The sequence below is a fragment of the Tupaia chinensis genome, unplaced genomic scaffold, assembly GCF_000334495.1.
Source record: "Tupaia chinensis unplaced genomic scaffold, TupChi_1.0 Scaffold144255_1, whole genome shotgun sequence".
Taxonomy (NCBI): domain Eukaryota; kingdom Metazoa; phylum Chordata; class Mammalia; order Scandentia; family Tupaiidae; genus Tupaia; species Tupaia belangeri.
In genome coordinates, this window is record NW_006204113.1 from 825265 (window position 1) to 839986 (window position 14722).

Consider the following 14722-nt stretch of genomic DNA (forward strand, 5'->3'; position numbering starts at 1 on the left):
GGGCCCCGGCCCCCGGCCGCGGCGCTGGCTCCTCGGGGAGGGCCGGAGAGGCCGCGGCTGTCAGCCAGGCCGGGCTCTGCATTTGCAGATGAGGAAACTGAGGCCCGGGGAGAGGACGTGAACGCGCACGTCCCCTCGACACCCCTCGCTGCCCGGCACCATTCCGCTCGGCTCCGAGCTTGTGACTAATAAATAATCTTCCCCTTCCATTCATCATCTCATCTGCTCCTCCCGCTGTCCCAAATCTGATCGTTTTCCTCCCCGCTTTACAGAAGAGGAAACAAATCCAAGTTGCAGAGCAGCCCCAGCTTCTCCCGCCAGGCAATGCAACGACGGGACCTTGACTTGGGACCCCACGAACCTCAGCCTGGGGGTCCTACTGCTGAAGGCAGCCTGGTGGCACAGAAGGAGACCTGGCTCCAATTCCAGCTCTGCCATAAGTCTCCCGGGCTCTCCAGTCCCCCTTTACGTGGTGGGAACTCGCTTTCCTCATCTGCAAAAGGAAGTGGATGGGCTGCCCCAGCCGTGACTGAAGGCCTTTGTAAATGTCCCGGGTCCTGGGGCGGTGCTGGAACAGGTGGGCACAGGCTATGGAGGCCTGACCCCGCCCCCAGGATTGGCCAGGTCTGCGTCCCCCACCCACGTGCTAATGGGTCCCTTCCTGGACCCACGTGGGGGCCCACGTCCGATTTCCTGAGACTCAAAGTAACGGCGGGGGCAGCAGGCAGAGACCAATCAGAAAGGCCCGGAGATTGTGGAAATTGAAGTCTGCGCTCCCTGTACTCCTTTCTGCACCAGGGAAGGAGGCTTTTACTCCGTGCCCGCTGTACTAGGGAAGGCGGGAAGGGGTGGGCATGTCCATGGCTCTCACGTGAACACCTAACAGCGCATGTTAAGCAGAGTTTGGAATTTTGTGTAAATGCTATGGAAGCTTGCAGGTGGAGATGCAGCTCTGGGAGGAAGAACCAACGGAAGGGGTGATGTTTCAGGGTCTTGAAGAATTGGCAGGTGCCTGCCAAGTGGAGAAGAGGGGGTGGCTTTTCAAGGAAGGACTCGGGTGTGAGGGCAAGGGGTTGTGGAGGTGTGTGGCTGAGGTCTAGAGGAGGAACAGAATGAGTGATGCTACAGCCTGGCCCAGGCAGAGAACAGCACTGCGCTGTCAGGTACTGCGGTGGGGGCTAGGATGCAGGCCCAGTGAAGGTCCCTGCTCCCAAGAGGCCATGAGGGGAGATGGTGGAAAATAAGAGAGGTTACATGGAAATTGGGGCATATTGTGATTTTTCATGCCATGCTAAAGATGTTGGCCGTTATTCCATAGGTCAAGTTTTTGTTTTGTTTGATTTTTATTTGACAGAGGACATGTGAGAAAGAGGGAGGAAGCACCCCTCACAGGGCGTAGTCACACCTCGGTCCCTTCTCCGTGTCTCCCTCCTATTGGGATTCTGGCCACACATGCAGGCGTACCAGAGTGTATTTCAAACCAGTGGCCTGGGACTCGAACTGTACAGTCGGTCATTGAGATCTAGCTCTCTTAACCCCCAGGCCACAGAACCAGCCTGGTGTGTATTTTAATTGTAAAAGGCAAAACAAATCATACCATAAAATTTGCCATTTTAACCGTTTTCGGGTGTACAGCTGTGGCATTAAGTCCCTCTACATCATCGTGCAGCCGTCACCACCACCCGCCTCTGGAGCGTTTCTCACTCTGTACCCATTAAACAGCAACTCCTCATCCCGTCCTTCCCCAAACCCTCCTGCTTCCTGTTTCTGAGAGTGTGACTGTTCTAGGAACGCTCGTAAGTGGGCTCATTCACTGTCCTTTCTGACTGTTCTATTTTACTTAGCTTCAGGTAGTCAAGTTCATCCATGCTGTAGCATGTCACAATGCCCTTTTCTAAATCTGAACCACGTTCCCTTGTAGGTACAGACCACATTTTGTTTGCCCATTCTTCTGTTGATAGACACTTGGGGTGCTGCCCCCTCTTGGCCAGTGTGGATAATGTCGCTCTCCAGGCGATTGTACAGATACTGTTTGAACCTCTCCTCTCACTTCCTTTGGCTGCAGGACAGTGTTTAAACAAATATTTCATCCTCCAGGATTTTAAGTTTTTGTTTTTGTTTTTGTTTTTGTTTTTTGGAGAGGTTTTTGCTATAGGGCGCGTGCGCTCGCCAGACAGACAGAGACATAGAGACAGAAAGTGAGAAATCACCCCCCAGGGCGGATGGTCAGGCCGCAATCCCTTCTCCTCCATTCTCCTCTCGGGATCTTGGGCACGCACGCACACGCGCCCGGCGTGAGATTTAAGCCATCGGGTCCGAGACGCGAACCGCGGTCGACTACGTGGGAGTCCAGTGACATAGCCATTACGCTAACTGCTGGTTCCCCAGGATTTTAAGTTTTGTCTGAAGCATCACAAATGATGTTTTATATTTTTTCCTCAAGCTAAAAAATAATGTGGTACTGAATATATATCAGTTGTCTTGTCAAACTTCCAGCTTCCTTCAGATTTATCCTCCTGGTGTGGGCATGAGGGTGGCTTACCTCCTCCCCACCACGAATCACAGCTATTGATAATGACAACCCAATAACTTCATTTTTTTCAAAAATAGTTTTTATTATGGAAATATGAAAAATAAGTGAAATAAGTCATGCATAATCCTAGTACTCAGGTCATCATAATTTGCATTTTCATACATAAACTTCTATATTTTTTAAATGCATACACATTCACAAACTTTTCCTGGTAGCAAACTATCATACTAATACACTTAAAAATTTTTTAAGAATTATTTATTTAATTTTATTTATTATTTTAATGTCCTATAGTCACCAGAGAGAGACACAGAGAGAAAGAACGAGAGAGAGCGAGAGAGAGCAAGCCACCAGGTCCAGGACTTGAACTATGATTGGCCATGTGGGAGTCCAGTGCCTTAACCATCACACCACCTGCTGGCCCCTAAAATTTTTTATATACACACATATAATACTACAGTAAAGATAGTATTAGAATAAAGTATGGGTAATATGTAATCAACTGGGTAAGGGAACTTGTTCTAAGCACAATTTCTAGGGCATTGAGCGCAAAGGAAAATGATAGAGTTGACATAAATAAACTCTTGTTTGGGAAAACCCATTTTAAACAAACTTAAAAGACAATCGAGGGTCAAATAGTGGCATCGTGGTTAAGACAACTGTATCCATCATGGCTGAGTACGTGGTCTGAATCTTGGAGCTGGTGGGTAGAGAAACATGTGCCCCAAATCTGGAGAGGAGAATGGAGGAGAAGGGAGCAAGGCCTGACAATGCCCCTGGGGATTCTCTTTCTCTGTCTCTGTCTCTCTCTCCAGTGAATGCCCATGACCTATAACAAAATCACAGGGGGGAAAAAAGGGCAATTGAAACAGAATATTTGCAACATGTATGACACTTGATTAATATATATGAGGGGACTTCAAAAACTTCATAGAAAATGTGCACTATTGAAAAAAATGCATGAATTGCAAAATTTTTTCCAATAAAATAAACTCATACTTTAATTTCATTTTTCCACAAATTTTCAAAGTCCCTTTGTGTCAAGCTCAATTGTATCAGTAGGAAAAAGATGAATACCCAAATAAAATAGGCTAAGACAGAAGCAGGAAAATGGCCTTAACCCCTTAGAACAGTGCTCAATCTTACAAATATTTAAAGTCATACAAATGATATGGTCTAGTTAGTTATTAGAATGTGGACTGTAGACTCAAGTGAATTTAAGTCTGGGTCTCATTTCCCAGTTTTATCATCTTGGGTAAGTTGCATGGCTTTAAGCCTCCATTTTCCTTACCTGTGAAATACAGGTAATGGGTACACACAGGTTTATTGTGAGAATCCAGTTCACTAAGACCAGGAAAGTACCTGGTCGGTAGTAGCACTGCATCCTGCCTGGACCCCAAACTGGATGCCAAGGGGAGCTGGTTAGGCCAGAGACTCAGCCACCCACAGGCTGCACGTTGAGCCCCACTCCTGACAGGAGAACCCCTTGGATGGTAAAGGGTGGTGGAACCAAGGGGCATGCTGAAAACCCTGGTGAGTTTCCCCAGAACACAGGTTAGGAATGACTTAAAGAAACTGTGTCCCAGACGAGTGAACTGAACAGAAAACAGATACTTTGGGGCTCTCGTTCACCAGCATGTATGGGGTACCTGACTGCTGGGCCTTCGTGCCCTGTCATGAGTCTTACTGAGGAGCTCACCTGTGTCTGCTCTCTTATCTGTAAAAAGAAAGTGAGAAAGTGATTCTGCTGCATGAAAGGAGGGAGGTGGGGCTAGAGGTGGTCCCTCCGTTCTTTCAGTGGACTGTGCATCGTTGCTTACGCAGTCTCTCCATCAATAAGCACCAGGTGTGAAGCTTTGTCTTAGGGAAGCCCCGGGTACTAAGCTTGGTCTTAGAGAAACTGTAGACATGGAGTGTGAAATCCCCTGTCTAGAAGAGAAGCCAGGCGGTGATGACATAGTGACATAGATGCGAAATCATAAAGTACTCGTGGGGAAGAGAATCCTTGGGGCCTTCATCGTGTGCCGTGTGATAGATGGCCTAGAGACCTGTGGAGAGTGAGAGCGAAGGTCTGGTAGGAGGCTGGCGGGAAACCCCTTCCATATCCTGAGCACACAGGCTTGCTTTTGAGAACTGGGGAGAGAAAGATGAATGTCACTCACGGGGAGACAGATGCTGTTACAAATATCATACTTTGGGGGCCAGCAGGTGGCACGGTGGTTAAGGCACTGGATCTCACATGGCCAACTGTGATTCGAGTCCCAGACCTGGTAGTTTGAAAATCATGCCAGGGTACCAGCAGGTGGCATGGTGATTAAGGTGGCTGGATTCCCACATGGCGAACTGCAGTTCGAGTCCCAGACCGAGTGACTTAAAAATCATAGCATGTGTGTATGCGTGCTCAAGATCCCCAGAGGAGAATGGAGGAGAAGGGATTGCAGTGTGGCCATCCCCCCGGGAAGTGATTTCTCACTTTTCCCTCTCTCTGTTGCTTTCCAGCATGTACCCTATGACTAACCTCCCCCCCAAAAAATAAAAGAGTCATACTGTGTGATCAGTGCTCCACTGTGGGTGTGAATAAGGCACGAGGCGGCACGAATGAGGGGGAGCTGAGGAAGACTTTCTCAGTGGGAAGGAGTTTGAGCTGGATTTGGAGGAAGCGTTCTGCAGATGGGAGAAATACGGAACTGCTGCTGGTGGTGGAGGAGGCAGCGGAGAAAGCTTCTGAAAGGCAGGACAGGTCTCAAAGGCACGGCAGGCGTGGTGACAAGGCAGGCGTGGTGACAAGGCGTTTCCAGGAGGCCTTTGCTGGTTCCTTGGGGTTTTCCCAGGTAAGCCCCTCAGTCTGCCAGGGGCCAGGCGAGAGGAGGCACTGAGGCCAGGCCCCCTCTGCTTTGCGTGCAGGGAGAAGGAAGGTGCACTATTTGTTCCCAGACGGGAAGGAAATGGCCGAAGAATATGACGAGAAGACGAGTGAACTACTCGGTAAGTGACAGCAGCTCTCCCCGGCCCTTAGGACAGGCGCTACTAGGCTTAGGCTCGGGCGAGGAGCCCAGCAGCAGTGTAGAAGCCAGGGGAGGCTGAGGCCCTCGTGGCAAGATTGCTTCCCAGAGTGATGTGGACCCAGGAGAGCAGCGGGGGTCCTTTTGACCAGCAAACCCCATCCCCTGCCCTACCCCGAAACCCCAGCCCTACCATGAAACAAGGAGAGAGCCAGAATTCTCCTGAGATGGGAATGGGGACGCAGAGGAACAGTTGGTGAGGAGGAGGAAGAGGAGGAGGAGCCTCCAGAGGAGCCCTGTAGGCAGAGCAGTGATGAGGGCAGGCAGGCTATCGCTGCAGTTCTTGCCCAGTTTTTTTTTTTTTTTTTTTTTTTTACCGAAGCCACTCCAGGTCAAGCAAGTATCAAAGGCAGCAAGCAGCTCCTGACCTTGCCTTCAAGGTGGCACTATTAAATCTGACCCTTTCTTTTTCTTTTTTCTTTTGGAGTTTTTTGCTATAGGGTGCATGCACTTGCCAGAAAGACAAAGAGAGACAGAGAGACAGAAAGCGAGAAATCACCCCCCAGGGGGAATGGCCATGCCGCAATCCCTTCTCCTCCATTCTCCTCTCGGGATCTTGGGCACGCATGCACACGCACCTGGCGTGAGTTTAAGCCACTGAGTACAAACTCAAACTGCGGTTGACTACATGGAGTCCAGCAACATATCCATTACGCTAACTGCTGGTCCTGAAATCTGACCCTTTCTCTTTTATTTTTTTTGGAGAGATTTTCACTGTAGGGCGCGTGCGCTCGCCAGACAGACAGACAGAGACATAGAGACAGAAAGCGAGAAATCACCCCCCAGGGGGGATGGTCACACCGCAATCCCTTCTCCTCCATTCTCCTCTCGGGATCTTGGGCACGCACGCACACGCGCCCGGCGTGAGTTTTTTTAAGCCACCGGGTCCGGGACACGAACCGCAGTCGACTACGTGGGAATCCAGCGACATAGCCATTACGCTAACTGCTGGTTCCCAAAATCTGACCCTTTCTTGAAGAATGTCTGAATTGGAGAGTGGAGGCAGCTTTTTTTTTCTTTTCTTTTCTTTTTTACAGCATTGTCATTTTCACTCCTGCAGCTCTTGTCCTCTAAGAATAGGCTCATGAATGGGGTTCCAGCTCAGGTATCTGGGAGCTGTTTGAGCCATCCCTCCTTGTTCCCAGATCTGCACATTGGCCTTAGCTGACTCCCCAGAGCGAGGTGGCTGGCTCTTTGACCCAGGGTCTGAGTCTGTCAGCAGCAGGACTTGGTCTTTTTATTAAGTTCTACCTGAAATGCGAAGACCAAGGATGGAATCAGGGGCTGGGTTATTTTCTTGTCATTATTCTTGACTTTAATTTCTTCCTGGGCCTGATCGACAGGTAGTATTGGCGAGGGAATTTCTTTTTCCCTTTTTCTGACAGCTCATAAATGTCTAGAACCGACAACATGGATTACACTGGTTTGCATTCCCTCCGTCTCCAGTCTTAACTTGTGTGTCCCGCGTGTGTCCCGTTGCAGAGCTGAGTGTCGATCCCTCCTATTATGAGCTGCCTGGCTCCAGTCCCAATCGGTTCAGGCTGGTGCTATTGAAAATCTTGATGTGTTTAGCATATGACACTGATTCGGCGGAAACCAATACAGTAGTAATATCCTCACAATGCATTGTAATTTATAGTGCTCCCAGGGGCCGACAGCCTTGGCATGCCTAACGGGGAGCTTATGAAAGCAGAGGTCACGTGGACTAACTACCACCACAACCAGGCCGGAGACCAGCGCAGCTCCTTGCCCCAGCCCCAGCATCACTGCTCTTCTCCACACAGAGCAAATAACCCCAAGAGAAGCAAATAAAACAGCCATAGCTGCTGTGGCTGTGGAAACAAACAAATAAAACCCAGGCCTCATTGTTGTTCTTGGACATGAAGTTAAAATTAAAAAACAAGTCCAGGGCCAGCCAGCGGCCTGGTGGTTAAGATGGCTGGATCCCACGTGGCTGACTGCGTGGGTCAAGTCCTCCACCGGGCAGCCTGAGAAACACATGGGGGGGCGGGGTGTGCGTACATGCCCAAACTCCTGAGAGGAGAATGGAGGAGAGGGAATTGTGGTGTGGCCCTTCACCCTGAGGGGTGACTTCTCACTTTCATTCTCTTTCTCTTTGTGTCTCTGCCTCTCTGTGGTGAGTACACATGCCTTACAGCAAACTAAATAAAAACAAAAAACAAACAAAGAAAAAAAAAAAGCAAGTCCAGGTTCCTTCATCCTAGCACTCGGTCGGTGCCTCTCCATCCCAATACGTTAACCGTTACTTCTGGTGGCAGGTGGGAATGGACCATGGCCTCCAAACTCCTTTTTCTTTTACTCTTTCTTTCTTTCTTCCTTTTATTTATGTTTTTAAAGGTTTTTGCCATAGGGTGCATGTACTTGCTAGAGAGGGAAAGGATAAATCACCCCCCTGGGAGTGGCCATGACACAATCCCTTCTCCTCCATTCTCCTCTCAGGAGTTTGGGCACACACACACACACACACACACGCACACACACATGCACACACACACGCCCAGCATGATTTTCAAGCTGCCGGGTCCAGGACTTGAACTAGGGTTGACCACATGGGAATCCAGCACCTTAACCACCACACTACCTATTGGCCCCAAACTCCTTTTTCTTAGAAGCAAAAATAGAGAACACTGTTACAAGAGAACACCATTTGGCTTAAATTTACCAAAGAATGTTATCAATATTGCAGCTGTTATTGGGCACCACACTAAATGCTTTCTACGAATTGAGGTAGGTACTGTGGTCCCCATTTTTTTTTTGAGAGGTTTTTTTTGCTATAGGGCGCGTGCGCTCGCCAGACAGAGAGAGACATAGAGACAGAAAGCGAGAAATCACCCTCCAGGGGGGATGGTCACGCCGCAATCCCTTCTCCTCCATTCTCCTCTCGGGATCTTGGACACGCATGCACACGCGCCCGGCATGAGTTCTAAGCCACCAGGTCCGGGACACGAACTGCGGTCGACTACATGGGAGTCCAGCGACACAGCCATTACGCCAACTGCTGGTTCCCATGTGGTCCCCATTTTACTGTTGGAAAAAGCAGACGCTCAGAGGTTAGCTCCTAGTTCAGAATCCCACCACTGGTTAGTTTCTGAGCCAGCCCAGTTCTTTCTAAGTGCCCCGTGCTTTACATCTGCACAAAACTAGTGTGGGGGTTGAGACTAGGCCCAACTTTTTTTCTTACTAAATTTTTCTTTTCCGGAATGACCTAAGTGGAAACCGGTGGGCAGAGACAGCCCAGTTGCTCCTCCGGGCCCTGCTCTAGGATGGCAGGAGCAAATCTTTGTCTTCCTCTTCTCCCTCCCTCTTCCCCCACAGCCACCCTTGCAAAGCCTTATTATTAATTTTTAAGTATAAATAATCCCTGGACCTGAGCTGGCTTTTGCTTGTACATTCTATAAAGTAAGCTGTGGGTATAGTTTTGTGGCAGTAAATAGAAATAGTTTCCATTTTCCCAGCTAATTATACAAATTTGATAATTGGCCAAAGCCCTTTTCTGTTAGAAAAACTCCAAGTAATTTATAGAGGAACAATCGCCAATAGGTGTTCATCTGTCTGGGAGGAATTTCTTGCAGTCGGTGTTAATAAGCATGTTAGTGTCATTTGTTCCCTACCCCCACAATGGACGCTGCCTGTATTCATAGAGGGAGACAGCCAAGGCCCCACAGCAATGATCGGAACATCAAACCAGCCTGAGAAGAACGCAGCATGTCCAGGGGGCAGGGGCTGAGGGGCAGGCCAGCCCCCAGCGATTACATCGGGATTACCGGCTTAATCTGCTGTGGTATTTGACCGCCAGCCTAACCACCCCAGGCTGCGTTTGGAGGATATTGAGCACTTTCATCCCCAAGCACTTCACCGGCTTTATAAATGACCCACTCGATTCCCCTCAGCCTCCTCAGGGATGGGCCGTGGCAGCTGTCTCATAGCCACACAGCAACGTTGCAGTGTTTTAGGGCAGAAAAGAAGCAGCCTGCATCCAGTTTAAGCTGCAGGGAGTATTTAGGAAAAGGGAATGTAATTATCCACACTGGAAGTGGGCCAAGCTTGGAGCTTTGGGGAAAGAGGCCTTCAGGACCTCCACTTTCCAGCCCACCTGAAAGATGGGGCCCCCTTTCAGCAGTCTGGGACATCAGTCTGCCTCCTGCTGACTTAGGAACCCCCAGGCGCCGCCTCCATCACATATTCCCTGTCAGATCCTTTACAGGGTCGTTGAAAGTCTCCTTCCCAAGGACTGACCCAGGCTGAGCTGGGAAGATGCAGCAGCGTCCCGGGGCGTGCCTTGCACACCAGTTCGGTTTCACGTGTAATCAAATCAGAGTGACAGCAGGTGGAAACAGTCTTCTGTTGCTGCGGGAGCTGTCCTTGAGTTCAGGAACAAAGACGGGGGACAAGAAGACAGGATGGTGTGTTCTCACATGTGTGAGCCTGCGCCCACGCACATGGGAAACTTAGGAAGGACTTGCCCAAACCATCTCCTGGATCCGCTCTCTCTCTCTCTCTCTCTCTCTCTTTTTTAAGAGGTTTTTGCTATAGGGCGCGTGCGCTCCCCAGACAGGGAGACAGAAAGTGAGAAATCACCCCCCATGGGGGACGGCCACACTGCAATCCCTTCTCCTCCATTCTCCTCTCGGGATCTTGGGCACGCACATGGCGCCCGGTGTGAGTTTTAAGCCACCGGGTCTGGGACACGAACCACGGTCGACTACATGGGAGTCCAGTGACATAGCCATTACGCTAACTGCTGGTCCCTGGATCCGCTCTCTTGAGATAACAGGAAAGGGAACTGCCTTCTGCATTCTAATAACGAATTCAGTTTCTGAGGGCCTAAAAAGTGAAGCTGCCAAGGGTACCCAGTTCCTGCAAACTGGCTTTTAAGATCAGAAGGAAGGACGCCAGCGCTGATTTTCCCCTTCTTGGGAAGGGTTCTTGGGAATACCCAACATCCCCTGGACTGAAAGGGCAGAGGACATCCTGAGGTGTGGGGCCTCTTGCAGCCACGCTGGCACGGTGCCTCGGGCTTAACCAGTGAGGCATCGTGGAGCTGCCCCACTTACCCAGCCCCAGGTAGGCATTCCTCGTCATTTACTTGTCAGGGGATCAGAGCTGAGCCCTTAAAGGCCAACATATAAAAAAGCAGTAGAGCTACTTAAACCTTTACATCTTTAAAAAATTTGGTATAGAGTATGTATACTCACTGGAGAGATACAAAGAGAGAGATCACCCCCAGTGGGGACCACACCGTAACCCCTTCTCCATTCTCCTCTCAGGATTTTGGGCACACATGCACATGCACCCAGTGCATTTTAAAAGCTGGGTCTGGGACTCAGCTGTGCAATCATGTGGGACCTAGCTACTTTAACCACGACACCACAGACTGGCCTGGAACTTAAATATGATATAAGGGGACTTCAAAAAGTTTGTGGAAAAGTAGAATTGATGTAAGAATTTATTTTGGTGCAAAAAAACTTTGAAATCCATGCTTAGCTTTGTTGTGATATCTATTTTCTTCTTCTTTTTTTTTTAAAGAATTATTTTATTTAACTTTATTTATTTACATACACACACACCAGAGAGGAACAAGGTCAGAGAGAGAAAGAGACAGAAAGTGAGAAAGCAAGCCACCATGTCTGGGACTCAAACCGTGGTCTACCATGTAGGAGTTCAGTGCCCTTAGCCACTATACCACCTGCCAGCCCCCATGATATGTGCATTTTCTGCAAACTTTTTTTTTTTTAAGAGTTGTACTTTTCTTTTCTTTTCTTTATTTCTTTTTTTAAATTTTTTTGGAGAGGTTTTTGCTATAGGGCATGTGCGCTTGCCAGGAAGACAGAAAGAGACAGAGAGAAAGAAAGGGAGAAATCACCCCCCCCCCCGGGGGGGGATGGCCATGCCACAATTCCTTCTCCTCCATTCTCCTCTCAGGATCTTGGGCACGCACGCACACACACCTGAGTTTAAGTCCCTGGGTCTGGGACTCGAACTGTGGTCGGCTACATGGGAGTTCAGCGACATAGCCATTACACGAACTGCTGGTCCCATTTTCTACAAACTTTTTACAGACTCTTTATGTGTGCTTCTTGAAAATTTAGAGACTGTAGTTTAGCCTTTTATTAATGATTCAAATTCTTGATCTGGAGTTCGGGGACCTGAATTTTAGCTGTGGCTTATGCAAGTTACTTTCTCTCTCTCAATCTCAGTAATTCTTCATACTCTGACTCCTAGAGAGTAGCGGCAAGGGTTAACAGAGAGTAGCAGGGAAGAAAGGCTCTGCTTCCTTTACAAATACAGGCATTGGACTAGATGCTTTGTGATTGATTTGCTTGTTTCTTCCATGACAGAGATAGACAGGGACCCCCAGGAGGGCCTCATGCCACAGCACAGCCCAGCCTCCGCCAGCCCCGATCACGGGCGCACGAATCCACACCCAGTGTGTAATGTGGTGGTCTTGGGGCACAAACTGGGGACCTTCTGCTGTGGCTCCAGTTGCATCACCATTGTGCCACCATCTGGCCTCTGACTAGGTGCTCCCTAAAGCAACTTGCACCTCTGAGATCTGCAACAGTCGAGCCTGCTGTACACCATCCGTGTCTGTGCGTGCTTGTGTGCCCTCACCCTGGCCGGCCCCAGTGCTTGTGTGTTCTGACGCTGCCCTCCCGGGTGAGCTCCCTCATCCTCTGGTCAGCCTGCCAGGGGAAAGGGAGCTTCCTGCCGTATTCTGTGCAGACCATTTCACGTGCAGGCTGCTCGAGACCCTGGGAGCAGTCCTTCCTACAGTACAGAGCAGGGTCCGTGGGTCTTGTCACAGCAGGCTGCGGCTCAGAGGCATTTGTCATGCACACGCACTCAGTGAGTGTGCAACCGTGACAGAGGCCCCCAGAAGGCGGGCTTCCACTTAAGTGAGGTATTATAATGCATAGCTTTGAATATATTCCTGGTCACAGTCCATTCACTTAAGAAGGAGAAGTATTTGTGGAAAAAAAGGAAAGTTGCCTATAAAGCATATTTCCAAGTTTCACTCTTCCTTATTAATTTTCATTATGAACTTGGAAATGTGTTTCTAGGGAGAATGTTTGGCCCTAAGATGTAATAAAATCACACTGCAAAATGCACCAGACCTTATAAAAGCACATATTCAACGGGAAATTCTAATTTTACAGCACACTTTGGTGTTCAGCATGCATGCCTTACTTGGAGCGGTGAGGGCGTGTGGGTTTGCGGCTGCTCAGAAGGTCCGCAGGAAAACCCTCCACTGCCCATGCTGCGACCAGACTGTAGCTGTCACCCCCGCCCGCCCCGCCCCACCTGGGCAAAGGCGCAATCCAGCAGAAACACCCCTCCCACCCCCGCCCCCGTGTGCTTCTGAAGGGCTTTGCTCCCTGCACCAGCCTGGCTGGAAGACCCAGGGGCAGCCGCTCCCAAGATTCTGAGTGCAGCAAGAAGGGCACAGAATGGCGTGGGAGGGGGGTAAAGACGGGGCTCCCTGCTATGATGGGGATGCACCACAGCCGTCACCACGAATGACTGGGGGGGAGGGAACCTGGAGATCCCAGCAGTGGATTCCATGTAATGTCCATGAGCTAGTGTCCTGATTTTTAATTTCCATAACATATGTGCCTTATCCACACACACAGAATCTTAGGCAAACATCTGGGTTGTAAAATAAGGTAAAATTGGGGCTGGCAGGTGGCATGGTGGTTAAGGACGCTGGACTCCCACATGGCCGACTGCAGTTTGAGTCCCGGACCTAGCAGCTTGCTTTCTCACTTTCTCTCTCTTTTACTCTCACACTCACACTGTCCCTCTCTGATAAAATTAAAAATAAATAAATAGGTAAAGTTAAATAAAATAATTCTTTAAAAAAATAAGGTAAAATAGAAATGGTTATTTGCATTATAAAATCATAATTCAATTTTACAAAAAATTTTCATTAGATCTTCTGTAAGTAGTGCATTTCAAATACAGTGAGCACCTAAGATTTTGCATACGGCTTTGGGGTTTTAATTTTTTATTTTTTTTACTTGCCAGAGGACATGTGTGCTGGCCAGAGAGACAGGGGAGAGAAGGCACCCGCCAGGGAGGTCTGATTATGACACGTCCTTCCTTCATTTCTCCATCGTGTCAGAATTTGGGGCACACACACATGTGCCTGGCATGCTTTTGAAGCTACTGGGGCTGGGATTTGAACAGCAGTCAACCATGTGGGCTCCAGTTCCCCTAACCAATAGGCAAAGGACCACCCTGGGCTGGACTTGCCAAATCTTGAGTAAACCTGCCAAACAGCTTTTACCATCATAATTAATTTTTTCCTCTTTGTTTTTTTTATTTTTTAGAGGACAAAAATGCATCTCAACTCCCTTTTGGGGACCCTGATTTTTTTTTTTTTTTGAGAGGTTTTTGCTACAGGGCATGTGCGCTCACCAGAGAGACAGAGACAGAAAGCAAGAAATCACCCTGCGGGGGTGGTGGTGGTGGTGGTGGTCACGCCGCAATCCCTCTTCCTCCACTCTCCTCTCAGGGTCTTGGGCACACACGCACACGCGCCCAGTGTGAGTTTAAGCCACTGGGTCCAGGACTTGAACTGCGGTTGACTACGTGAGAGTTCAGTGACATAGCCATTACGCTAACTGCTGGTCGCAAGGGGACCCTGATTTTCTCCATTACTAGAAACCACACTTTTCCGAGAACCAGCAGTTAGCGTAATGGCTTGTCCCAACCCGGGGGGGACAGCTGAACAGGTTTCCTGAGTGAGGGAGTGAGAGTCGGGACAAGCGGCGTAGTGTTACAGCACGGAGATGACAGTGTCGTCTGTTTATTGTGGGCAGCACGGTACAGCACAGAGACAACGCAGTGTCACAGCTCTGAAGGGTCGCGTCGTCTACTGTGAGCAGCACGGAGACGACACGGTGTCACAACTCTTCAGGGTCGTCCAGAGACGATGTCGTGTTACAGCTCTTCAGGGTCTCCCAGGTCGTCTGGAGATGATGCAGTGTCAGCTCTTCAGGATCTTCAGGGTTGTCTGGAGACTGCGCGGTGTTTCAGCTCTTCAGGCTCTTCACTCATCTTCCTGGTCGTTGTCATCTTCCTGGTCGTTGTCATCTTCCTGGTC

The 14722-nt window shown here is 49.3% G+C and overlaps 1 protein-coding gene across 1 annotated transcript in view; it reads left to right on the forward strand.

The window, feature by feature from the left end:
• The first annotated feature begins 77 nt into the window (after nucleotides 1-77).
• Nucleotides 78-14722, forward strand: part of DPCD (deleted in primary ciliary dyskinesia homolog (mouse)) — a 23387-nt gene continuing 8742 nt past the window's right edge. Inside the window, exons 1-2 of the mRNA XM_014583349.2 lie at nucleotides 78-577; nucleotides 5438-5518. Coding sequence (XP_014438835.2) covers nucleotides 325-577; nucleotides 5438-5518 — 334 coding nt within the window. The 5' untranslated portion in view covers nucleotides 78-324. The remainder of the gene's footprint in view (nucleotides 578-5437; nucleotides 5519-14722) is intronic.